Genomic DNA, 27,494 nt, shown 5'->3' with positions numbered 1-27,494 from the left:
AAAATAAAACTACATTCCGTACTACGTAATAGAGAAGATAAAATAATTCTTACGTAAATTGCATACAAATAAAACGGTCAATAAAGAGATCGATAAATATCACTGCTCCATAAAACATTGTTGGAGAAAAATTATCGCTTTTATCAAAGGTGATTTTCACGGTACGAATAGCAATTTGTAGGCAAAACGCACACCCTACGAATCATTTCAGTCGGGTGCGACCCCGAAGCATTCTGAAACCCGTGTAATAAATTTGGGCGTTCCCTCAGAGACTGTGATATCATAAAACTGCTCTGTATATGAAGATTGAGCGTTGCCCTGAATTATTATTGCAGCACAATTCAAAAGAATTTTAAAGCAATGAATCTTTGTGTCTATCAAATTTATCCTATTTCAACATATCTTTAATAATATTTTTTTTTAGTCATATCCGGCAAAGGGTGCAAAGGGCAAAACTGGTGGCTGGTATGATACCACCTCCCATGAATATTTTCCCGAAGGGTATATCATTTGCAGAGGCATCTGCAAATCGATTGTCGACATTAGAAGGTGTGGTATAGAATAAGGATTGATGAGGGGAATAAAGGAAAGGACTAAGACGAGAAAGGGAAAGGAAAACACTGCCTATTTGTATGTTGTTGTATACGTATTGTATTAATATAAAACAAAAGTATATGCTATCATTGCTATGAATATACGAAAGTGATATGGTATATTCTAGTAGGATAAAAATCCGAAAGGAAAATTATCAAAGTCGTAAAAGAAGTTGTTTCAGAGTCGTATAAATCACATTATATGTACTACCTTTTGTATAATTATTATAATATGATCTTATTAGCTTTCCGCCCGCGTCTTCGCACGCGTAGTCAAAGGAAATTCCCGTGGGAATGAGTTGTTTCACCTCCGTTAAAAGGAGTCACAATGGCAGAACCCTCAATACAAATTCGCAATCGCGAATCGCTCCGTTGCAAAGGAATGAAAGACAAACAAGCAAGCACACTTCCGCATTTTTATAATAATAGTAATGATTATTTAAAAAATAAGTAAATAATAAAATAATAAAAAATAAGAAAAGTAACAGAAGTAACGTATTATTATGAAATCAGTAACTAACACAAAAACAGTTAAGCTCTACAGTTTATTTCATGTTAAGTGGCAGTTTACCGAAACAATAAAAAAACAAGTAAAATTATAATCATACAATTGTTAGTCCATGGAAGCAAAACAATCAGATATAGTGCAGTTTGCTTCGAATTATATACATTCTGCTACCTCCGTATAAAGACAGCAGAGTACAATACACGCAGATCAGAGATAGCGCGGTTAATTAATCCGCAAGATAACATAAGGTTCCATTATCGGAATGGTAAATACCCATCCCATTGGTCGCATTGCAGAAACATTAAGGTCTAATAGAACTTTATTTAATTCTGCAAATTTAGTATGTGATACGTTTGTTCGTGAGATTATTATTATGAGATTTAGTAAAGATTTATATCAGTTGAGTTATTATTTTTTAAATTGGCAGAGAGTAAATATGAAACATTTTAGGCAGTAAAAACCATTCAAGTGCCGTAGCGATTGTTTTATTATATTTAACTTGGCAAAAATCATCGTATTTGCGACAAAACCTTTTCTGAGTTAAAGATTATTAGTGCGTCATTCAAAAGTGAAAACGCCCAACTCCTGAACTTAAAGCATTTTATACTTTGACATAGCATTTCCGTATTTTCATATAAGTATTTTCTTTGAATATATTTTGCTGTCTCGCTATGTTCAAATTTACACATTCGTAAAGTAAAAAATAGAAAAAGATTTGCCAAAATGTTTCTTTATTTACAACAAGCGTTCTCCTTTTGGAAAGAAAAAATAGATAAAAATAAGTAAACGTTTACAAAACTACAATTGTTATACCAATGAAAGGAACAAAATATCATCATATCCGAAATTCCACATTGTCATATCAACCGTAAATAATTTCTCTCTCTCTCAATCGTCGATACTCGAACCAAAACTTACTCAGATAGAATAGCTTTTACGGTTTTGATGCTTCATTCAATATCGATAACTGTGTTATCATGACCAAAAGACTTCCTTTATTGACGTTATAGCCATTGGTCACGCTGTCCAATATAACAATAATTCTAATACTATAGTATCTTGCTTTCAAAGTGTCTCCTAATAAATATCGAGGAACTGTAAATAGTCGAACTAATATTATATTCATGCATTTATTATTTATTGAATTTATATAGACGATGTTTTATTATTTTATATATACTTTTATGTCGCGTGTTGTCCATCCAGAACACTATGAATTACTACACAATAGGACATTGGTAAAGTGGTATTTTAATATAATATTTAAACAGAAAATAAGGAAAACAAAAATGATAAAATTTATTATTTCACGTGTTTTCTTAACATCAGCTAGCAATTGTTTTAGGATAACATGGGGATAATCCGCAGGGAAGGTTTTCTACCAAATACCACTTTCATCAAAATGATCCCTTCTAACGTTGAATGCTTTCTGCGTTAACTTCAAAGGATTAATTGAATCGACAAAGCTTTATTAGTATCAAAGAGCGTTGTTATTAACTATGCACCCGACACATAATATCAATCCGAAATTAGACTACTCGCATATTCGCCGACTATTTCAAGCATTGGATATATCTATTGAATATTCCAATGTGAACGAAGCCTTTTCAATTAGCTAAAAGCTGCCGTTCTCAAATTTGAAACGTCTAAACATGCCGGTGCCGTAGAAATATAAGGCCAAATTGTCCCCAAGATGGCAATAGCGTAGATGCTGGGAAATTGTATTACCGGCGAGCAATGGCGATGAGTGCATTCGTTACTGACGTAACAGCCAGCTTTGCACCCTTGCACATGCACTGTAGCACCGCAGCGTGTACACGTTGCCTCTTATCATATATAACGCTCAAATCTTACCCTCCAACTTTCGTGCATCACCTACAAACTTGGCGCAGTATGCAGATGAGATGCTACAACAAATATTGCAATTACATGCTTCGAACAAGAGTCGTTTCATAACTTTGTCTCACAAGATTGCGCTCGTATAGTTCTTGCGCATTTAGGACGTAATAACAGTGTTGTTATAGACAACAATAGCTATGCGGTTGTTCACTTCACTTCATATCGTCTACAAAAATTTATACAAAGACAATATTCTATAACATGTTATGTTTTGATTTCTTTTTAATACATCGAAAGCAGTAAGTGAGGATAATTTGTATTCAATTCTACACTTATAACCGTAAGTGTGAAGAGCTTTTGAAATTTCAGATAAGTGTAAATACCTAATCTTTTTTCATCGTCTGGACGAACGCCTTTCATATTGAGAGTTCGTTGCTCCTATAATGTATCGAAAATTCAAGGAAAGTTCAAAGAAAAATCAATTTTATTAACTCATATATTTATATTGAATATCTTTGAGCACGAATTTCTATAATTCGGTTATAAAAATCCACTGCGGCAATATAATAATAAGGGTTTGGGTGCCATGACGTCACAGTGAATTAGCTTTTATGAATATTAGTTATTCTGGTTGCTCAATTATGTATTGCCATTTGTTCCGCACTAATCTTGTTATTTGCATTATTAAACTATATATTTTAATGATTATATTTATCATTTATGTTTTTTAATCAACAGAGAAACACACACAATAACTAAGTTATTGTGTGTGTTTCATAAGCTCTAGCTTCTATCATAAGCTTTTGGTAAGCCAAAAGCTTATGATAAAATAGTCAAAGTTATTTAGTTTTTTTGAAAAAAAAAAAAAATAGTAAGTTAGGATATTCAGAGGAGTTTCAGTTTGGAAGGCTTACCTGATGATGCATAATCAGTAGCTCTCGTGTAGGTATCTAAGTCGTCGTCATAAATAGATGCGCTGGTATTCAGTAGCAGAGACAGCAGAGTGAATACATAAATCCAACAAAGAGCCATTTTCATTCACTTATTACAACACTGTTATTAAGAATTGATCACACCGTGGCGTGGCTATTCGAACGTAAAAGTATTATTGTTGGCTAACATAAAGGCAGACCTGTGTCATATTTGTCAAGGATTGCAAGTAAAAGTTTTGCTTTAAATTAAGTGTCTTAATATTGTTATCATAAGCGCTGTTTTATGCAGTTTTGGTTTTATTTGACTTCAAAGAGGAATGTTGGATTTAATTTAATTAATAAGCGTTGGCGCTCTAAGTATTTAACACCTTTCATACATTAAAACAAGCAAAGCACTTAACTTAGTTTACCGATTCAACAAGGATATCAACGACGGAAAGCCGTTAAAATTTCATTTGTAAATCAGTATTAATTCAAATCAAAGTCAGGTAAATGAACGGGTTAATCTTTCGGCCCTTTGTCCTCCAACCTCAAAGGTTGTTTAAAAGTTTGATAGACATTAAAATATTATTCAGCTTTGGTTCATATTTACTTAGTGAAGCGAACTTGTTTGCGCTTTAATGTTAGGAACGGATTTATAACAAAACTTTTTTCATCATACATAATATTTAATATAAATGGAACGTGTTCGGAATTAGGGATATATTTTTTTCATATTTCAGCGAAAAACACGTATCGTTAGTTTTATCGAATTTAACTTTCAGAGAAATGAGATAAGCGTTATAATCGAATTCGAATACAGTGAAATCGCGATGTTATTCATCGTAGCGCATTTTTTCACATAAATTAAAAGCATCTTTTGAACATTTTTTGTACAAATTTAAAATTTTAAAACATCAAAAATTTATTTAATAGTAAATAAACGAAAAAAAAAGAAAATATGACATATTAATGTTTAAATAGTGTCAAATTATCTTAATTAAAAGTAAGGATGCTTATATTTTTTTTTTTTATGTTATAGCGGGCAGCTGAGCTGGTGGTTCGCCTGATGGTAAGCGATCACCACCGCCCATAAACATTCGCAATGGTAGTACCTCTGCGAATGCGCTGCCCGCTTTTATGGGGTAAGGGAAAAGGAAAGGATTAACGACTGGAAAGAAGGAATGGACTAGGACGGGTGAGGAAAAGGAAACGGGCCTCCGGCTCCCCCACTCACCGTACGAAACACAGTGGCATGCCACTATTTCACGCCGGTTTTCTGTGGGAGTGTGGTACTTCCCCGGTGCGAGCTGGCCCAATTCGTGCCGAAGCGTGCTCGACTCCCACAATAAGATATTTATATTTATTATGACTATTTTCATCAACAGTTTAATATTTTTGAAAACATAAATATAGTTTAACGAGACTTAAACAAGCTGCAATGATGTCATATGCTCACCAATTCAAACTTAGTTATCAAAGGATCTTTACTAGACCTCGAGTATAATTTCAAATTCGTAGTTGGCTTAGAACGAGCTCGCGGTTATGTAAAGTGGGGATAAATATTAAATAATTACTATCAAAGGCCAAAACTTATTCCGTCAAAGCCTTCCGGGATTTTAAATACAACTGGAATATTTATTACATGAATAATTACGTTCATTCATTCATTTTTCATAAACTTTCATACACAGTTCTCACAATATTAATTTTGTCACCAATGATTTGAGCATAAAATTTTCATCATTTTATGTTTTTCAATATCCCCAGCTTTAATAAAGAGTTAAATATAATGTGGCTTAAAAAAAGACAAAATCAAGAATGCTTTAAGCCGCAACTATTATCATAACCTTAAAAATATCTAAATAAATTTACAGAATGAGAAACACTAAAAAAACATATTTTTATTATTACGTTTGAAGCCTATTCAAAGGATATAGCTACTTGCTAAAAAATACGACAATCTATCGCAATAAAATTTGTCAGGAAACAATAATAAAATGTGGTTTATTATGGCGTATTCTTTTCCGAATTAAACGCTATTCAATACAGTAACGGAGTGGAGCTGAAAAACTTGTTTCAAAAAGTGGGGCTTTCGTTGGGCGTCAAATGAACGAAGTTTTCTATTGAGGCGGATGGTATCGACCAGATTGCTGATAGAACGTGGATTGAAATGCCTGTAGATCTCAATGCTTGACATTCATTCGTTCAAGTATTCATTCTTTCGCCGTTCGATCGTTGAGCCGTCTAGATTATTTATTAGCTCTCTATTTGTCACATAAATATCACTGAACACACATGAAGACGTACCGTACACGCTTCTGAATAGCGAATGTTTGCGATCGTTGTTTTGTTTAGGAGAATGATGTTTACCGTGTTAAACATTATTTACTCGTATTGTTTCTGAGTAAAATTTAATGTTAATTAAAAGCTACTGAAGATTATTTATTCGACTGAACAATTTGAATGTATCAAGAGAAACATCACACCGAATTGACACAAAACTACAAGTCTACCCACTCAATACGACTGAATCGATTCCGTTAAAACGTTTAAGGGTAGGAGATAAATTTGATTGAATTAATCATAGAAATCGATAAAATTTTATACTATTTATTCATAAACAAATTAGAAAATTTTCATTTATTTTTTTATTTGGCACGAGCCAAATAAAAAAATCGGAATATTTATTGTTATTTCTAGTGCGATTATTCTGTATTTCTGGAATGTGAATAAGATTTCAGGATGAGTCAAGCGCGAGTATAAATAGGGCATTTAAAAAAATTACCAGCACTTGTAATGTTTAAATAAGGAAGAGGGTTCACATCCATGCTGTATAGAAGTAAATTGTTAAATCTTAATGCAAATATAGTCAAAAGTTTCATTTCCCATCAAAATATTAATTATTCACGATTGCTCGAGTGTTATTTATTTGTCAGTGCTTGTAAATGACGTTTTTAGCTTATCAAATTGAACTGAACCTGACGTGATCACTTGAAATATTCAATAATATCGATAAATGTAGCCGTTGCAATACAGTTTCAATCAAAACAAATGATAATAGAGTAGAAAATATTTGTTTCTGTGCCACGGAGAATTTCAAAGTCTCAAATTCTAAAAAATTGTTCGAATATAACTTCGCTTTAAACGTAATTGTTCCCTATTATTTAATTCTAAACCTCTTCTTATTTTTCAAATTGCTTCTTGGCCTATTTCCTCGGAAGAATGAAAGCACTTAGTTACTTCCTTTAGCTATTTGTAATTGACGCCACAATGTTAATGAGTTTCGTGGTCTTAAAAGGAAAACTTCACAGCCCTTTTAAATCCATAATTATTTTCGTGTAAATCATTTAAGGTAGTAATTGGCTGAAACCAATTTGGTCAGTCAATTTAAGGGAAAGGGATTCAAGCGGCCCAATTACGAGATAAAATAAGATTGAAAGAAGAAGAAAGAGGTAACCGAGTTTATGTAAAAACTTTTGGTACGAGACTTTTGGATTTTTAGATAAAACAAAATATGAGTTAAACGTTCGTGCTTAGGACATAAAAGATACGAGAAATACATATAACATTAAGTAATATATATATATAATATATGTATACTACAATGATCAACGTGTAATATATTACACAAATACTCATTCAGTTTGAATTACGTTATTTATAACTAGGTAAAAACGTATCTATCTCTACAATAAAAAATAAAGCCTATTATTTTAGGACGTCTTCGCAAAGAGAATAAATTATTTTTGTTATTCATAAGAATATTTACGGCCTTGTAATTATTATACCATCATAATCTAAGAGTATATATTTACCATTAATTTGACGAAAGTGATGGCTAACAAAAATACCACAATAATGTAACGAACGTGTTCGCGAATGCTAAAACAAGCACCTGGCAGCTTTTCCTGCATCATTAAGCTGCAATTAAAGCCCCGAAATCTAGTGTAACAGTAGTTCCTCACCGCGGGCATATAATTAACAGCCCCGTCAAGTTCGCAGCGTCTCCGCAGAGCACGTCTCACCTATAAATCCTTGTGAGGGATGTAAGTAATAAAATTTCTTAACGTTTTTGAATGGAAATTTTTATATTCTTCAACATTTTCTGCATGTCCAATCTTATAAAATTAAGCATTTTATTAATAAAACTGAAGCATGAAGTTCATGTTAATTCGTTTATCGGCACTTTATCCCAATATTTGTTACAGAGGACCTCTGGATTATACAAACATTCAAATTGATAGTAAATACAATCCCTAGTAACCTACACTTCAACGAGAAGCTGTTGAAGTGTATCCAATCGGGTAGAATCTTACAAAATTCCCAAATTTCCCTATTCGGAACAAAGGTCACTGTCGGTCAGCGATTTTTCCCAGTCGCTGTGTAAATCACTCGCATCGCATCCCATTTGCATAGAAAATTGTAACGACTACGTCATTGCCGCTATTGTTCTGTTGCGTTTCAAGTCATTTACGAAATGGCCACTCGACGGTTGAGCGTTTGCCTATTCAAAACAGTAAACATTTGGCGACTCTATAGGCAAGCGAACTAATACACATATATTTTAACATTTCATTTGAGCAGAATTATCTGAAAACTGCGAAGGTACATCTGAGCAGTATGTTTGTTTTTATGAGTCCGAATGTTTTTAAAGTAATATAAGAAACAATTATAGTAATATAAGGCATATTTTGAATATTATTTTAACTGTAATCCACTATACGTCTCATGTTTGAGATTGTCATTAACAGTTCGAAAAATAAAGACTTTATCTCCGCGGGCCCTGGGGCGATTTAGCGAGCAGCGCTTTAACTTGGCACAGCGTGTCACTTCTAATGATGTTATCTTTGTTAAGGAGTAATAAACAGGAGCATCTTAGTGCTTCGCTTTGAGACAAGTCCGAAACCAAACCGAGATAACGACCATTGCATTTTACGAGGACAGTGTTAGCTTACGTGCGCCATTATCTCTATATGGCGAAGGAAATAAGGTTACATATTCTAGTAATTATGGTAATATAGTTACAATTATAAAAGGTATCTACATAAAATTACAATTAAATGCTATTCTTCGTTTTAATAGAAAATCATTTATGAATTAAGCTTTGTTTATTATGGTCACTCATTGCCATAATACTCGTATAGCTTTTTCAACCCGTGCACCTATATTCATGATCTGCTCCGGTAGCAATTAAACGAAATAACCTTTTTAACTGTATCTGTTATCCATTTTTTTATGTTGTTTATGTTGACAAACAATAACACTATTAATGATCGAAGATCTGCATCCGCATAATTACATTTAGATAGTTCGCTCATTTTCTTCTAACTATTAAGTTGGTAACTTTCTTATTTCATTCTACAGCTATATAAATAGCATATAGGAAATTCTTCATAACAGCAGTGTTTGGTAAGTTGATAACGACTAAATTATTTAAAAGATAATTAAATATGTTAGTGCTGATAGCCTATAGCCTATATAACTGTAATTGTTATTTCTAAAACTTCTCGAACTCATCTTTGGAACACGAAGGAAAAAGGCTTATTTATCTCATTAAGGTAGGTTTGGAACTATATTTGATTATAATTCGCACGAACCTTTAGTTGAGAGCATGTCATTATGAAAATCTATTTATTTTTAAAAGTGAAAGCCAGAGCCTCTTTATTTATAGTTATTCAAAGTATTTAGGTGCCCTTTTTCCACATGGCACAGATTCTTTATAAAATGCAAACCTGCGAGTTGGTATTCATTCCAGGCCTGAACGCGACGTACCCCACGGCGTGGACGTATTAAGAAAGTTGCGGATCCCGCTTAGGCCTAGGCCTACGCCGCGTATTTCACCGAAGTACTTTTCCCGCTAATAACATACACCCGCATCTACTTTATGATAGATTGGTACAGTCGGGAACGAAACTCAATTTGAAATTCGCGTTTCAACAAATTTAATGCTACGTTGAGTCGGGCGAATGTATTAAAGTAATATGGGTATTTGACAATGTTCAATGCAAGAATCTACTTTAAGAAATTTGAAGCGTAAAAATTATTACATACATAATATGCTACGCATGTCTCATATATTAATTTAAAATGATATTTTTCATTTCTATGACTCGAGCTTAAATTAATTATTAGTAAATATGAACGATAAGCATTTAAATAGATTGCACTATGACAAATCGGACATACTATGACAACACAGGATGCACCATTCCGGGTTAATTCTATGAATTACTGCGTAAAAGTCATTTTTATAAAACGTTTGTTTATAAATGTACCTCTACGGCTAATATGCGAGAAACTTGCTCAGGTCCGGATTGAAAGTGCGTATCAGTTTTTTACGTCGCGTGCTGGACCAGATTAAGTGGACTAGACGGTCCTTAAACGCTAGATAGCTATTTAAAACATTTTACAACGTTCACCATGACTTCTCCATCTCGCATATACCTCATTTGTCGCACCTAACAGACCTACTTGAAAACATAGTTTATGCTAACTCTGCCAGTAAACATAAATACATGCTTTATAATATTGTTATTTTCAGCACATAAATAATGCAGTCCTTACAATTTCGACTACTAGTTTTATAGCAGGGTGGAAGACTGAAAGGCATGAAAAAAATGCTCGCATGATAAGAGTGAATCATAATGTTTGAAAAATGTATAATTAATTATTTTTCTATAAAAGATAGTTCACAAAAGATTATATAAATCGTCCCATTTAGTGTTCGTTCCTATTTCTATGAAATGTTAAATTATCTAACGAATAATAAGCTTTTATGATATGCATTTTTGAATAATATTTATGTCATAAGTCACAGTTGAAACACGTTTTAGATGTATTCCGTTTTCCAAATGTGAAAACTCTAAGTACATTTTCGTTATCAAAATTTTAAATACTTACATCGAAGTATTGTTCAATTAATGTAAATTCAAGATACATCTAATTAATTGTTATTTATTTATGTCGATACAGTTCAACACACAGTGACCTAGTCTAACTCAACCGATGGACTTTTTGAACAGGCATGTTTATTTTATCTATAAAATTTTATGGCGGCCAAGTGTTCTGTTTAACTACAACTATTAAAAGTTAGAGCAAATCTTCTTAAACGACATTTCATATATAATAGAGTTTTAGTTGGCTTACATTAGTACCTATGTATTCTATAAAAATCAACATCGGGTAGCGAGGGAAAACAGATTTTCTCAATATCAATGATGGTTGCTATTTATAAAAATTATACTGTACACATAATCGACGATTAAATAATGAATATTTTGCATAAATTCAAAATTTTCTTCAATATTAAGGTACTTTGCTCACACTGCTTTACCTATTTAGCACTAAATAAAATATTATTTAATTCGATTTCATAACGAAAAACAATACAACAGACACGTATGCACTTTGTTAGCCACAACAAACCTTTTACACGTACAATGGGTTGTAAAAAACAAAAGACAAGTTGGTAAATAAATGAAATCGCGTAAATAAATGAGATTCGCGCGGGAGCGGCGCGGTCGGGCGCGCCGAGCGTCAGGACGCGAGTGCGGGGGCGACTTACCACCAGTATCCAGCTTTTCCTTTATCCCGCCCCCCTCCACCCTCTCTCCGCGCCTGATAACCTGCTACTTCGGAAGTCACTAAACTCCGCCATAAATGTCACCCAGCACCAACAACTGACTTGTGAAAGAAAATGTGATTTTTATTGAGAAGGGGTCGCCGTTTCGAAAGTAACCTCGCTTTGTGTGAAAATCGATGCTTTATCGTCTACATATTAGGTGTTACAGATTCGACTCGCGTAGCTCCTGGGAGCGGCTGCTCCCCTGGGACGATACTTAACTCGAGAATATTGAACTAAACTTCTTATTTAAACAACAGAACGCTAAAAGCGGTCGGTTGCTCTAATATCAGAGGATTTTCTTAATACCCTTTTGACTTTTTCTTGTGAGCTAAAACCCTTTTTTAAAGAATAAGTTAAAGATTGTCTTCGTTTTTATTAGTTTTATATATTTTTTGAGGTTAGATTTCATTAATATTGTTTGGTTTTCATTTGCCTTGTTAAAGGTGTGATATTTATTGAAATACCTCGTCAACATGGATGTAAAACAAATATAAAAAATTACTGTGTTTTTAATCTGCATATTCTTACTGTATACTTATAACAAATGCAAAAGTCCGTTTTGTTGTATATCTCTCTTTCACACCACAACGTAGTGGTTTTGTACGGTATGATGTATGTGTCGAGATAGTTAGGACAATAGAGAGTGATATAGGCTACTTATCACCACATTGAAACATCTCATTTCAATAGGAATCTCCTTTTGCGACGCGGGCAATTTGCGAGACAAAAATAAGTGACGTATGAATGAATAAAAAAGACAATTTCATGGAAAAACATAAAATGTCAACTGATACACGAATAATAATCAATTGCATCAGCCTGTCCGTGATTGCGTCCGTGCAGAATAAATTAGCACATACCAAAACAAGTAAATTGCATCGAAAGCTTAAACGCACTTTTCTTATGGTACTGCGCTTAACGTTGCATCAGCTTGGTCATTACGTGAAGTTGCTTTGCAATCTATTTACCTAGTACCTGTAATGAACGTATAATTTGATCCAGGAATTATTAGGTACCTTTGTATAGTTTGCCGTTTGCAAAGATCATTCGTAGAAAATATTGAATGACTTTAGAATTCGGTTAAATTTGTTGCCAAATATACACTTCTTTGTAAATAATAAATATATCACATGAGCGAGCTTCGACTATCCAATATATTATTTATGCTACCATTATAGTTTTTGGATTATACCCCGTCTAAAAATAGGACAAGATAGGAAAAATATATTGGAAATATATTGAAAGAAGTTGACGAAGAATGTTTTTACTTACCACAGACCTCTATGCGAACTCTGTATTTATATAATAAACTCTGTGTAAGTTATTGAAGTAGCTAATATATTTCATGAAGTCTATTGGAAGAGATCCGTGTCGCTTTAAGTGTACCCACTACATCCATTTTATATTATAGATATTGGTAAGCAATTTTATTACACTAATCTTATACTTGTTTTCAAAAATAAGCGATTTAGTTCAATGAACTCTCTTACAATGTCGAAACTATTATACTAATCATATAATAAGCTGAACTTACTATTCAATCTCCAATTAACCCGGAAACTATCGATTTTAATCATTATGACCTCATATTCGCTTACTATTATGTAGGTTACCTGATAGCAATCCGCAAATTCCATCCCAAGGGGGTATTTCATAACACAAAAACCGACACAGAGGTGCGAAATAACGAACACTTATTCAAATTACAAAATATATGGTAAATCACATACGATTATCACAATAATACGATCGTTAACGATGTTTAAATATCTCTAGGGCGAGAGTATTAGATGATGGCGTCATACACACGCTACGCCCTATAGGGATGGAGCATGGAACTTGACACTTGACTGACTCCCTCGTTAATTTGTTACCGAGATTCAAGACCTCATATCTATTTGCAAGCGAATATGATCCTTGATGGCAACATCAGATGCGCTGGAAAATCGGGGATTGCTATTGAAACGCCGATATAATATTGCGACGAGTTTACGTTTGGGATAAAGACGTCTAGTGCGAGGCGAGGAGGTGAATTGATATATCTGGAGGTTTTTACTTTGTCGTGAGTTATATACCACAGCAAAGTTCTCTGATTTATGTACATTACATAAAACGAACTAAACCACAAATGTTATATTTGTATCAAGAGACTTGCTTTAAGCTAAATAAAAGATGGTATTATACTAGCGATGAAGCTTGAAGGAAAAATGTAAAGATATTACGATCAAAAGCTTTGAAGCGAATAAAACTACACAGTCAATAGGATAAAAATTAAACATTTATTAAGTATATAGTAATTTAATTAAGCTATATCTTTATAGCATAAAGAGATTAGGAACTGCCGACAGTTCACTAATGACGTCACATGACAGCGCCGATCTAATAAATGAGCCCAATAAGGGAGCAATGTCTTTAGCTACTTTAAGAATCAGTGTCGACAGTTCAGTATTGATTCGCGGAATACTTAATTTTACATGACCTATATCAAATACCTGCTTCATAAACAGATATTTGATTGCTTTTAATGCTAGATTTAACGTCAAATATAAAAAATTGCATCGCTTACGATACGTCACGAAAAGGTCAACTTTAAATGTAACAGTAGCAGTTGGTGATTAAAAGACACGTAATATTTATTAAATCTGCTTTAATGATAAGCTTTACCCATCAACACGGTGTAAAAGTCTTTGGATTAACGAATCGACTTTCGTTTTCGTTGAAAAATACTCTGCAATAAACACGTATATTTCACGGGGATTTTGGCATGGACTTAAGGCGTAATCTGCCCTAAGTAATGGTGTTGTGGTTCACAGTTGGAATAAATATCTATTGAGCCGATCGGGAGCCAAATATTTGACCCAGTATTTGGTATGTGGATAGGCCTAAGTAAGTATTAAAACTCTAATACATAATGCATTAGTAATCTTCGATATATTTACGTCCAATCTTATAATTTTGTGGTTTGTTATATGCAATAATTTTTACTACGATTTTCATTTTCATTGTTTATTCATTGCGTAACGTTAATCAAATATAACGTATGCAGAACGTAGCTAACATAAACGATAGCTTTGCGATTAAAGTGCGATCCATAACATTAAACCCGTATAATTATCATGCGACACTGGTACCATTCATTTGTTAGTGTAGGTACGTGTCCTATTAATATGCAAACAGAATAATTAGCAATAGAATCAAACCAACTGTTACTCTACACGCTGAAAATAATTTAAATAGAACTAATTACCAATCACATCATTGTGTTTATGAAATATATAAACAAAACTTAAACTAAGAAAACACCACGAAGTTGTGTTTCGAAGTAACTTAACTTTGTAATAGTTTGGAATAAATTGCCGAAACCCTTAAAATAAACATCAAATTTTCCATTAGATTCAATTTCCATGAATCCAATTGTTTACCAAAAAAATTATATTACATTTCTTTTCTTTATAAATCAACCTTCCTTCATAGTATCTATGAAGTAAGGTGGCAAATTATATAATCAAAAAGATGACGTAGAAACATAAAAGTGTTCCATCGTTCTTAAGACGAATTTTGAACAAGTTCATATCTAACTACGGAATCCAAGCACTGGCCAGTTGGAGATTTAAGAAAAGTGTATCTTGTGTCTCGGTTATTCCACTCACAATATTTATTTATAAAGGGCAAAGGGTACTTATAATGCCGTCGGAAACGGGAATATCTACTTAAAGGATATATGTGTTTAGAATTTTAGGTGGATGGGTTATTTCTAACATAAGATCTGTAGCATTCGATATTCATTCATCACGTTAATATCCCATAACGGAAGCAACAGAAATCGCATAACAGAAGCGCACTAAGCTATAATATGGATCTAAATCCAATATGGACAATTAGTTATTATTGTTGGTCTAACATTAGTTCAGTGATATCAATAAACGTTTAATGCAACTGTGGTATCGGCCGATTGCCCTCCGGATACGCACGACCTAGTTAACATAACTATTTAGTTTAATTTATAATGATAATGCATTTATCCTACATGTTAGTAGACATTATTTTCCGAATAAATTTGCATTATCAATGGAAAGAAATATTTACTATCGATGATTAAATTTAATATAACTAAATACCGAACGCTGCCTGAGTGCAGTGAGAGCGTAATGAAAATCACGAAAAATAAAACAAAGTCTGAGCAAAGAACGCTGATTATCTATTAGCTATTACAAATAAAGTTCTTTAAAACAAAAATGGGTTAAGACTTCTTATAACCACAAGGTAAGAAGAAAAATCACACGATCACTCAATAATAACAGACGTTAATTAATGTAATATTAAAACATTATATGAGTAGGTGTTACGTGTTCATATAATTACATTTCACATGTTAATAAGTAGTTTATAAGGAGCTTGTCTCTGAAAGTTACGTCGTAGCTAGTGAAAAGGTGTGCGAAAGTTGGGACCACGAAGGCGTTGCTAATGAAAACCGATGTGCCATTAACGAAGACAGACCGTTGGTACAACACTAGGAAATATTAACAGATTGGTTCCCTCGATTTTCGGATCCAATAAATTGTTTGCGACGCGCCCTGTAATGGAAATGAGATCGAAAAACGACGTCGGCGAAAAAAATGTTTGTTTATCGATGTAATGCGGGGCCGGAGTTGACACACGTGATGAAAAAAATATTGGGTGAACTTAGACGAGAACGCTTTAATCTGCGCCGTATTGCGTCTACTGGTGATTAGAATATGGTGAAATTAAAATACAAAATAATGTTTATCATTTCGTCTTTATTTCTCACAAATAAATTATATATTTTTAATTTAAAATGTAAATAATCTTTTGTTTTTGTAACTACTGACAGTGACCTGTAATCAAACTGTTATAAAATATAGGCAGTATTATAAATACCGCTTCTCCATGTTGTGTTTTTTGAGTCAAAGTTCAAGTCGCGACAGATTATATTGTAAATATTACATGACCGAATTTCCTGTGCCCGATATCATTATCAATAGTACTATGGGTCACTGCGTAGCTTTGTTTCCGACGGACATGCAGACAAGATTGCGAATTAGTGGGCGCGAACAACTTTCTAACTGCGCAGTTTCAAATTTTTTTCTTGTAAGTAGTAACCGTTCTATATCTAACATAGAACGGTCATTACTAAAATAAAGTTTCATTAATAGTCGAGTTATGCAAATGAGTGGATGATATTATAACTACTGAGGTGCTGTTTTTGAATCTCTTTTTTCGTGTCTTTTCGGCTCTTGCAGTTATATTGGAAAAATGGCGTCGTAAAGCATTTTTTACGATAATTATTTTACAAGAATATAATCTAAGGAATAAGGAAAAATAAACCAAACAAAATTTCCTACATTTAATATAATAAAGGTATTAATATAAAATATGTTAATATTTTAAATGATTCGAATAAAGAACTGAAACTTTGCTCTACAGAACCTTGACATAAGCGAGTAAAATAAATTGTTATTAACAAAGCTTTGCTTGCTATTCTTTAATTGGAATTATGTCTCTTCTTAATGAATAGTCCATGTACTTACGCATGCATAAGGAAAGAGAGAATATTAACTTTTACATCAATATATCGTTAATTATTTTAAAAAATGACCCTGCCCTTATAATGCTAGGGTAAATTCTTTGTTGAAAGCGTATCTGAGGGGAGGAATACGAGGGTTGAGCTTAGTTACTCACTCCTAAAGTGGCCTATTACCTGCGGTAGCTTAGAGTATCAGGCTACAGAGTGCTTCAACCATACACCGATCGGTCCACAATTAAATATTCCAGAACACGCATACCTTTTAAATTGTGTAAAATGTAACCGGATTTATTTAGTATTTTATGTAATAAAATACTTCGTTTACTTTATCGGTACTTTTAGTATAAACCCATTTTGTATTTACTAATTTCAATTCGGTAATACAAAGCTCAAAGATCATTAGAGACTTCTATGTCATTATGAAGATCAACTTTTCTAACTTTCTGGCAGAAGGGGAAACAATTTGTCGGACAATTCGAAAACCTTTCATTCCAGCGGAGTTACTTATATCGAACACAAAAGAGGTTCACTTACAGCCTCATTAAGGTGCTCAGGGGCGGGCCACTGAAGGAAAATTAATTTATACGTGGGCCTGTTCAGTAGAAAAATTACAGAAGGCAATTATAGAAGACGTCTCTCTTCATTAACTTAGGTCGGGCACCTTTGTTCTCTAACAAATTTAATATTGTACATTAACCTTATGGATTATATTACGTGCTTCGGTAATTGTGTTTTGTTAAGGTTTTTCTTTATAGCCGTGTTCTGTGGGAAATCAGATCAGTATGTAACAATCTTCATCTGATAAGAGTGATGGAAAAGGAAGTGTAGTTCGCGCTCAGACTTGTTGTGACTTATAATATATCCTACGTAGTTGTGTAGTCATTATTGAGTTTATCCGATGTGTCTGAAATTCGATCAGGAACATTTATTAAATAATAATTAAAACTAGTCGCTTGTCTTGGGTCGGCCCTGTTGACCCGACATAAAAACTAAATAATAAAGTGCATTTTTATTGATTTTTAAAATCGCTTAGTACGGAAGATCTGTAGATCTTGGTATTTACCCTACATCAAAAACTCACACATTCACAAACAACTACATACATTAACTATATTAGTTTAGATGATTGTTCTATAAACGACATAAAATAAAAAAATATATTGTTTGCAATTTAATTTAGATATTCTGTCCCGTAATAAAACTTGTTAAAAACCGTATATTTAACCTTATATTTATTAAACATTTTTAAGACAAACGTCAGGTTATAGATAATAGACCGAACATTATATAAATAGCCTCGGTTGCAGTATAAACACAGTAGTAAAACTCTATAAACAGTTATGTAATTATGTTTTAATAATTTTAACAGACGGTAACAAAAAGCACCCGCTTCCTGTGTTTCGTTTAAATGGTTTTTCTCGGATGTTTTTGATTCCATAACAATACGTCTGGCAACTTGGACCTTTTTTCATGGCAAGAGTGAATAGGCAAGTACTTAAAACACGTTTCCGTAAATAATTTTTGCGCGTTACAAATGTTGTATTTTCCTAAAAATATAACATTAATAAGTCACGACAGTTTTCTTACATTTCCTAATACAACAGAAAGAAACTTATCATGTACAGCAATGGTTCTTTTATGATAATAATTGGCCCAAAACTTTGGCAATACAAAACAAAAGTATTTGGAATAACAGAAACTTCAATTATATCTTGCATAAAACATATTATCTATTAATAGTGGCTTTAACCCTGTTTATGTCTTACATTTTAATGTACAGGCACAGTCATATAATTTATCAATTAATTAAAGATTATTGCTAGAATAAGTATCATAATTTTTATGACGAGATAATACAAGACAATTATTGTGAGCATAACTATAATTTATTAAGAATAATATGTTTATTAACTTACATAGTTGTCGCTACAATTGTGTGGAAGCGAAAAAGAGTTTACTTGTTTTTTATTATTATTAATAACTTGAAAGGTCAACTAATTGTAGCTCAATATTATCAATACTTCAAAAGAAATGTCATGCTCAATTTAAACATATATTTTAATTACATTGTTGAATCTACCGAATATTAGAAACAGTATAGATCCTAAGAGCATCCATTTATCCGCTTCGTATAAGGAAAGTAAATGAATTTTAAATTTTAATAGCGAAGTTAGTGAGATTTTATTTTTTTTTAAATATGCACAGGTGCACATTTTCAATCCAAGAACTAATTTCCTGCTTCAGTCGCTATAGTGCATTCGATTTTCTCTGTCAGAGTGGTCGAAACAAAATAATATTTTACTGTTATATAATATTAATTGTATCCTGCCACGAGTTTCTTAGGAATTTATCAAATAGGATCCGTTTTAATTTAATATATATATTCGTTCATATATTCGTAGGACATGGCAGTATGTAATTATTGGTGAGGAGATGGTTATGGTTGATGTTTTTATACAAAATAGACGATTAAATTCTAAGCTTGCAAGTCATGATATCATAGTAATTCAATCCGAATCAAAAGTTTTGTTTAATCATTGATGTCTTAATCTAAAAGTATAAATAAGTAATAGTAAGATATTTATCTCCAAACTCCGCAACAACATTATACATAATTTACAAAATATATAACCTAATACGAGATAAAAGAAAAAGTATATTTTGTAAAATCCAAAAACATAGAATGTCATTATGCAACTATGTAGACAATAACGACACTTGAATGAATGAAAAGATATCCACCCGACATTATAACATTTTAATCTTTGTTTTATTATGAAGGAAATATACTATAATTATTTCTTTTAGATTATAACATGTCATTTACACCAGTTACACAGTTGAATGACTTCAATTTTAATTTATGGTCATTTTAATATACTATTGATTGTATTATAATCTCATTTGACTTTAAGTGTATTTATAGAATAATAACAATAATCATATACTTTAATAAGTACCAAATAATAGACAATAATTATAGTTACATAAATTTAATAACATTTTTATCGTTATACTTTTTAGGTTGCATTATGAATATTTCCATCTATCATCAAAACTAAAACGAAAATTCGTATGTGTTATAAATATAAATCTAATATATACTAGTAATAAGAGGTAATTTTATATTTATAGGCTTACACTGAACTTTCACCTCTGCCGACAGTCAGGTCAAATTAAAGCGATAGGGTAGGCTCTGATGTTAGTTTAACTTTCAAGCCATTCGCGCTTACAACACATCCCCTTATAGCCCAACGACCGATTGTAGATATATCCTTACAATAATATTATGTGTTTTTATTTGTTTTTACTTCATTTATGCGGTAACGGAGCGGTTTAATATTTTATACATGGGTACTTTTTTCACTCCCATGGGAAGATTCTTTAGAATGCGCGTTTGAATTACTTAGAAGTGCATGAAGCGGGCGACGCCGCGGGCGGATCGATAGTGTAGACCTCAAACTTTTAAAATGTTGCTTCTGAACGAATAATTTTTTAATTAACACAACGTTTAAGTCATATAGACTTATATATAGTAATATCATTAAAGCAATATTACATACATTCTATGCACGTAAAAGAATTACCCGCAAACACCGTAACTTTTACTCTGTTGATTTTTAGACACTCCTACATAACCTATATGAAATTCCATGTTCTCTTTGGGTTGACATTAATTTGGCATCAAACACATCAATTAGCTGGAGTCAAAACGCTCGCAATTGTCGCAGGTCATGCTGCATGGCATTTATTAAGGTCGCACTGATTGCACGTGGCCCATCATACAAGCGATTCGAACAAAATCCGTAATCCGCGTAAGCAGATCAATAACACAATTACAGTCGTTGATTTATTGCAACCAGGACTTTTAATATTTACTTTTACATACTTATTGTATTTGCTGCTCAGATATTGAAGGGCTGAGTTTTAATGAAAAGCTTTTCTGGGAGTTGGTCGTTTGTAAAATATGGTTTTTAATAAAATCTTTTTCCAAATTTACTATAATCAGTCTGTTATATAATATTGCAAAGTAAAGTAAATATGTTTAAAAGATGATTTTAAAAGCTATGTAGCTATCAGTATGGAGTTAAAATATTTTTTTAACATAGAGACGATCATCAAAATTCTTATATCTTTCAAATTCAAATTATTTAATTGAATCAAACATTTAACAATTACCTTATCGCTAAGTACATTTATAAATAGATATATAACAATTAAAGGTTCTTCGTATTTTATCGTTTTCTACTGAAAAACAAAATATAATGAAAGCATTGAATAGTATACATAGTTTAGTCTAGTCTACTCTAGTATAGTGTATAGGTAGTAAATATAAACATACATTAAATCACGATGATAACTTTCTATAGTGATATAAAATAAACAGGTAAATCTTTGTTTAATGTAACAACTAGTGGCGTAGTAAGTTCTAAGTAACCGCTCGCTTTACTAACTCAGATAAGAAACCTTCTGTTATCGGAATTAGTGAACGTGTTTATTATTTAGGCTTTAAAAATTCAAAGCTTTCTCGAATATCCATATCTCCACACATGCAGTATACATTGAAATAGCAGTCAGCCCCTCTTCACCTGTAGTATATGTATATGATATATTGCTCAGGGATTACGTATAAATCCAACGAAATAATTTTTCAATTTGGTTCAGCAGTCCTTGAGATAAGCGCTCTCAAACAATCAAAAAACCTCAGATTTATATTGTCATTATTATAGATTTATAAACATAAATATTAATAAAAATAGATTGAAGTTGCCTAAAATATTACAAAATAGCAAGTAGAGTTTTTCTTTTCATAATAATATCGTTTCACATTATCTAGATTTCACGTAATACCTTATTAGTACATCATTGTTATTCGCTGTGCCATAGCAAAAACTGGAATATTTTGGGGGTTAACAAAAATGGTTGAGTGAAAAACATTTGCACGAATATTTGGAAATATTCTCGACTAAACCGGAGTTTCATTAAATTCATAGAATTGAAGGGATCAAGCTGAGCCATAAAACTGACTCTGTAATATTTTTTACAGCTCTGCAAGATTCTTAAGTACGCAATCTGGGAAGACTTTATTAGTTTTGAGTTGGGATTTTATGTTCTAAGAACCTTAATGAGTGTCATATCTGATTCAACTAGAAATGGTGTGTAAATATATTCAGAATTTGCGCCCGCTGATAAATTTTGTGTCACCTTCAAATTTGAATTGTCCTGTAATAAGTTTGTCAATGATGTACGAGTACGTTTTAAGAACAATAACAGCACCCTTTGCATAAACAACCAGGTTTAAAACCATTTACTTCATTAAGAAACAACCTTATCAAGCGAATATTCACACCGTTCCGTGTAAACAAAAGGAAAAGCCATTTCATTATCGCGGGGACAGTAACCAGAATAAATATGAAATATACATTCATACAGCGACGCTTACATCGTTCGCCCCAAAGCTAAGGCTACTGGCACGAATTACAAACTTTTCTCATTATGCAACTAATTGGTACAAAACATTCATGTTCCTAAATATACATTTGATGAAAACCTTCTTCATTTAACTTTGATTGAAGCATTTTACCTTCTTTCATTGAATGCACGCTATTTTTAATGCTTGCTTTTGTGATAATTTTGTCATAATAAGTTAATAATACGAATACATTGATATGATGATAATATGATATAATTAATACAAAATTTGTTTTACTTGGATTTAAGCAGACGATGGAACTTAGGAAAACATTTTTTCACGCGTTTTCACCCGCGTAAGTCCGTATCCTGTAGGAATATCGGGATAAAAAGTTACCTATATGTTATTCCAGCTGTTCAGCTGTCTACGTACCAAATTTCATTGCAATCGGTTAAGTAGTTTTTGTCTGAAAGAGCAACAAACACACACACATCCTCACAAACTTTCGCATTTATAATATTAGGAGGATGCATTAAACAAGAGTAATATACGAGATATTGTCATTTTCCGATTTCTCCGTTCATACGTGCATAATTAAGCTGGCTGCCGGCGATTGAGATATCCCCGAGTATTTTGCGGTTTGTTTGTTGCGGACTGGGAGTGAGAACCCATTACTACGTCTTTAATATAAGCGCCTCGAGCGAGAACACAATCACTATTTATGGTTTACGTTCGCCGCGACAAGTCAATCTGGTGATACAAAAAGAATAGATTATTCATGTTTGTTCTTTTTTATTTAAAGAAGGATAACAATACACGTCTATAATAACAATATGACTCACATAAAATCCTAAACCATACAATCCATCAAGAAGCCTTTAATTTTAAATTGCGAAACAATTTGAAGAAAACATGATAAATGTAACAGCAAATAAAAATTCAAATTTGTTGTTTGCAGCGCGCACGAGAACAAACGAGGCAGTCTTAAGATTTATGGTACAGAAGTAAGGATATCCATATTTCATATGGACACACAGACGGAGCGCAAAATATATATGAGATTAAAAAACTCCACTGGATGTAGAGGCGCGTTTTAGCTAAATAGCTTTCACATGACACGTCCACGTTTAACTCTCGCTACGTTAATTTATTTTCTATTAACATTCGTATAAATTATTATGTTATCAACAGATTTTCTCACAGTGGCATTGCGCTAGAATAGTAATGAGCTCGTAAAGCCATTTTTCTCAACCAGAAAGTTCTCAACTCTTTGACGTAGGTACGTAGTTTCCACCTTTTAGCTTTCAACATTTTTCCAGTTCTTACATATAAATTAAACTAGATTTTCTCAATTTTTTACAATTGTGTTTATTACTGAATTAACAAGTGCGTACGTATGTCGTGCACGGCATTTGAGAGTTGTTCGAATGTAAAGTGCCTTTGTTTTCCCCACACAGTTGATTTCCAATTAGGATCCACGAACTTCGTCACCTATTTCATGTACGCAGAAGGCAATTTTGATGGCGGTCTGTAATTTACACAACTTTGACCAATGAATGTATTTGGGTCGCCATTACGCGCACATTTGTATTTGATGATTAGATAGTGTTTACAATTTCCACAATTTCATAAGAATAAGGAGAAAGTACATATTCCGATTTGATTAATAGCATATAAAATATATAAAACGCAATTATTAACATAGATAACACACGTGCAGTAATTTGATTAGCTACACTCATACAGCTCTACATAAATTGCGTTGAATTCACATTCATATCAATTTGCATAAGTCGATAAGCACTTTTCATTCGCATTTTTATATGAAAGAAATTTATAAGCGTGCGTTCATTAAAATACTCACGTAAAGCTTTTAAAAGTTGAGAACAATACACGTGCTAAGACTATGTAAGAGCGGCTTAATACATTAAGGCTCCAACATAGAACACTTTGTCACATGCAAGTCGCATTAAACTTTGCGAGGTTGCGTTGAAGTTACATGAAGTCACGGCTTTAGCCTTTATTCGAGTTCCTGACGGGCAGTTTCCGATCCGAAGGCAGAACGCTTTCTGCAGTAATTCTATAGCAATTTACCGTTCAAGCAGCCCCCTGGGTACTATGTTGTAGAAACGATGATGTCGGGGAGATTCAAGCGAGCTCCCATGTGTATAGATGCTCTTTAGGCATTTATTGACTTGTGCTATCCTATTTTCCCCCGTACGATATCCGTTCAATAATAAGTTTAATGCTACTTTTGAATCAGACAACTACAATATTTCTATATTTAGTTAATTTTCAGCGAATGTTCGTTTATGCGGATTTTAAAATTAATACTTAAAGTAAGCCACAGGAATAAAAGTTTATGCCGACAGATAAGCCGCGCTTACGTATTTTAATGTTTCAGGAGTTGCAAAACCGTAGCAGGTAGCAAAACTTTTAGCGGCGGTTTTGTATTAAAAAATTAAGTTTTAATTAATGATGCGAATTCATATTCTTATAACTTTTCCTTGTTAATTTGCTTACTATTTTTAGTTTTGACTTTAATTTATAAGCGTGTAACTAAAAGCATCTGATATTTGAGAGGTTTTATGAAATCACGAATAGCTACACAAAATCGTTGAGCGGGCGATTTAGAAACATCGGGAATGATAATACAACAAATGTAGCAAAACAGCAAATTTGTAGCTATAGCAAACAAAACCTCCGAGAAACGTTCAAGTCAGTTTTCAATTTAATTTATATCGGTTTATATTGCTCACCCCAAAAGCAAATCTGGCGAGTACGCTACGATGTTTACCAGTCGATCGGTTGATTGGACCAACCACTTTGTTTTCAAGAAACATTCCCCGCCGCTAACGAGAACACCGTTCCCCGCACACTGGAGGTTGTTTTCTTTGGATTCCTAATGAGCCATTATGTTTATAGAATCCCTTAATTTTTAGTACGCTTTGATGTTTATCCCATCAAATGACGTATAAGCCTCAATAATAAAAAAAATATACGTAATAGGTTCGATATAATGGTTTTCATAATTTACAATATTTCACTTTAAACAAGTCAATTCATTCATGATAAGGCCTACCTTAAATCATAAATGAATTGACTTGCGAATGATGGGCGATTAATTCGAATATCTAATATCGAAAATTCGGTATATAAAAAATACGATGAAAATATTTTTTATTCTAAATAGCGTATTAATACCGTAGATATTATTTTAAAGAACAGATTAAGCAAAACCTGTTCAAGTTAAGTGTTGATTGAATACACCTGCATAGAGCTGATATAACTACCTAGAGCACATTGCCCGGTAATTTCACGGAAGTATTAACATCAGTATTATCTATTCTTTGATATCACAATGAGGTTTCCATAAAGGAAAAATCTTTATGTGAACACACACACACACACACATATGTGTCATGTATACATGATCACGGGTAACGATCCCCGTAACATAAATTATATTTGAGGCAGTCACAGTAAGGACGCACGCTGCATTGTTTGACATCCACATTTCTGGTCGTTAGACTGTATGATGGATTAACCTTTTGTGCTATATTTATATCGGTTAAATTTCGAAACACATAATATTATATATGCTGTTTAAGATTTACTTTTGAATTGGGTTATTAAATAAATCTCTCAATCTATGCATAACTAGGAAGAGCCAACAAGAAATAGACACCCGAAATTCCACCCACACTTACCCACACACACGAAATTGTATGTATGTAATATCTCTGTTTGTCTGTCCCTTCTTCACGCCTAAGCTGGTGAACTATTGTACAAATATTGCTCAAGATAGAAGAAAAGACGGAGTTTTTATCTTGAAGCTCCCAAAGGGACGGAAACTATGCGACTAAAACCTTTGAACTGTGTTTTTTTTTCCTTTGACTACGCGGGCAAAGAAGCGGGCGGAAAATGTTATTTGTACATATTTGATAAATACTTGATAATATGCCTTATTAATTTTATATCACCATATTTTTATAACCGCTGCAAATAAACTGCAAACCTAACACGCTACAAATCCTTAAAACGTATCAATAGTTCAAATGAATGATCATTTTTCTATTATTTTATTTCACGAATTTTCCAGTCGCATTCTACACAGCCGAGATAAAACGAATAACTCCTTATTGTCTACAGAATACATCGACACTCGCCGATAAACCTCGGACTTAGAAAATAAATAGCAGACAGCCTCCGTCGTAGCAAGCACGGGCCATTTGAGAAATTTATTGTGCGCATTTAACCGCAAATAAATTGGCCACTGCCACGTGAACTGTGCTGTTAGTAGCAATACCTTCCAACGGCTCTGCTGCTGTTTCACCTTAAATGCCTCTAATCCGACGGCCCCTGTTGGTCATTTTGTTCAAGAACGACTATTACGGGCTGCTTTCGCATTCCTAATAGTTGTTAGAGAACGAATTGGCTTTTAAACTTACGAAATTGTTACATACACCGCGTCTATATTTTTTATAGTTGAGCATAATGGCCGACGGAGTGAGCTCCGAATTCTTTTTATAAACAACTATTTAGCTGAAATTTTGATTCAGACTGCATGAATGAAAATGGAATTCTAATTATTACTTAATTCGAAAATTGTATGATCCAGTTATTTTACAAAAGGCTGAAAGAGATACCCTTGAATAAATTCCATTGACGTAGAAAACATTAATGAAACTATCATTAATGAACCACAACAAATTCGGAAAATAAATGCACATTTCGATGAACGAAGGAAATTAGTCTCTCGAGGTATAGATAGCCATTTTGTAAACTTTTAACTTCGTTAATCCTTTACAAAAATTGTACACTTTGTGAAAATCAAAAGGTACACCATCTCCAAGCCTTTTCCATTAATCAACGTCGCTTTGCTAACGAGAAATATTTTTAGAAGCTGTCTATTCCGTTAAAATGAAAACAAATACTCGGCAAATTCACGGTACAGAGGCGAGCTTGGTGCAAGCAATCTCTGCGGAATATGAATTGCGGTGGTTTATATTTAACCAATTGATATTAATGTTTTAGCCGCCGTAATTAAGTCGCTTA

General features: G+C 32.9%; 1 protein-coding gene across 7 annotated transcripts in view; it reads right to left on the bottom strand.

Annotated features, from left to right (window-relative positions):
- The window catches only part of LOC119829252 (low-density lipoprotein receptor-like), a 151,180-nt gene that overhangs the window by 31,921 nt on the left and 91,765 nt on the right, over window positions 1-27,494 (bottom strand). For 2 of the 7 annotated variants that reach the window (XM_038351663.1, XM_038351665.1), the window contains exons 1-2: window positions 11,280-11,409; window positions 3,855-4,072 (exon numbers count right to left, since the gene is read on the bottom strand). The exons of the other annotated variants lie outside the window; for them this stretch is intronic. In XM_038351663.1, coding sequence (XP_038207591.1) covers window positions 3,855-3,978 — 124 coding nt within the window. In that variant the 5' untranslated portion in view covers window positions 3,979-4,072; window positions 11,280-11,409. Of the gene's footprint in view, window positions 1-3,854; window positions 4,073-11,279; window positions 11,410-27,494 lie in introns of those variants that run through there. 7 annotated transcript variants of the gene reach the window in all.

This window comes from Zerene cesonia, chromosome 10 (assembly GCF_012273895.1).
Source record: "Zerene cesonia ecotype Mississippi chromosome 10, Zerene_cesonia_1.1, whole genome shotgun sequence".
In the NCBI taxonomy this organism is placed as follows: Eukaryota; Metazoa; Arthropoda; class Insecta; order Lepidoptera; family Pieridae; genus Zerene; species Zerene cesonia.
This window is presented reverse-complemented; position numbering and strand designations above follow the sequence as displayed.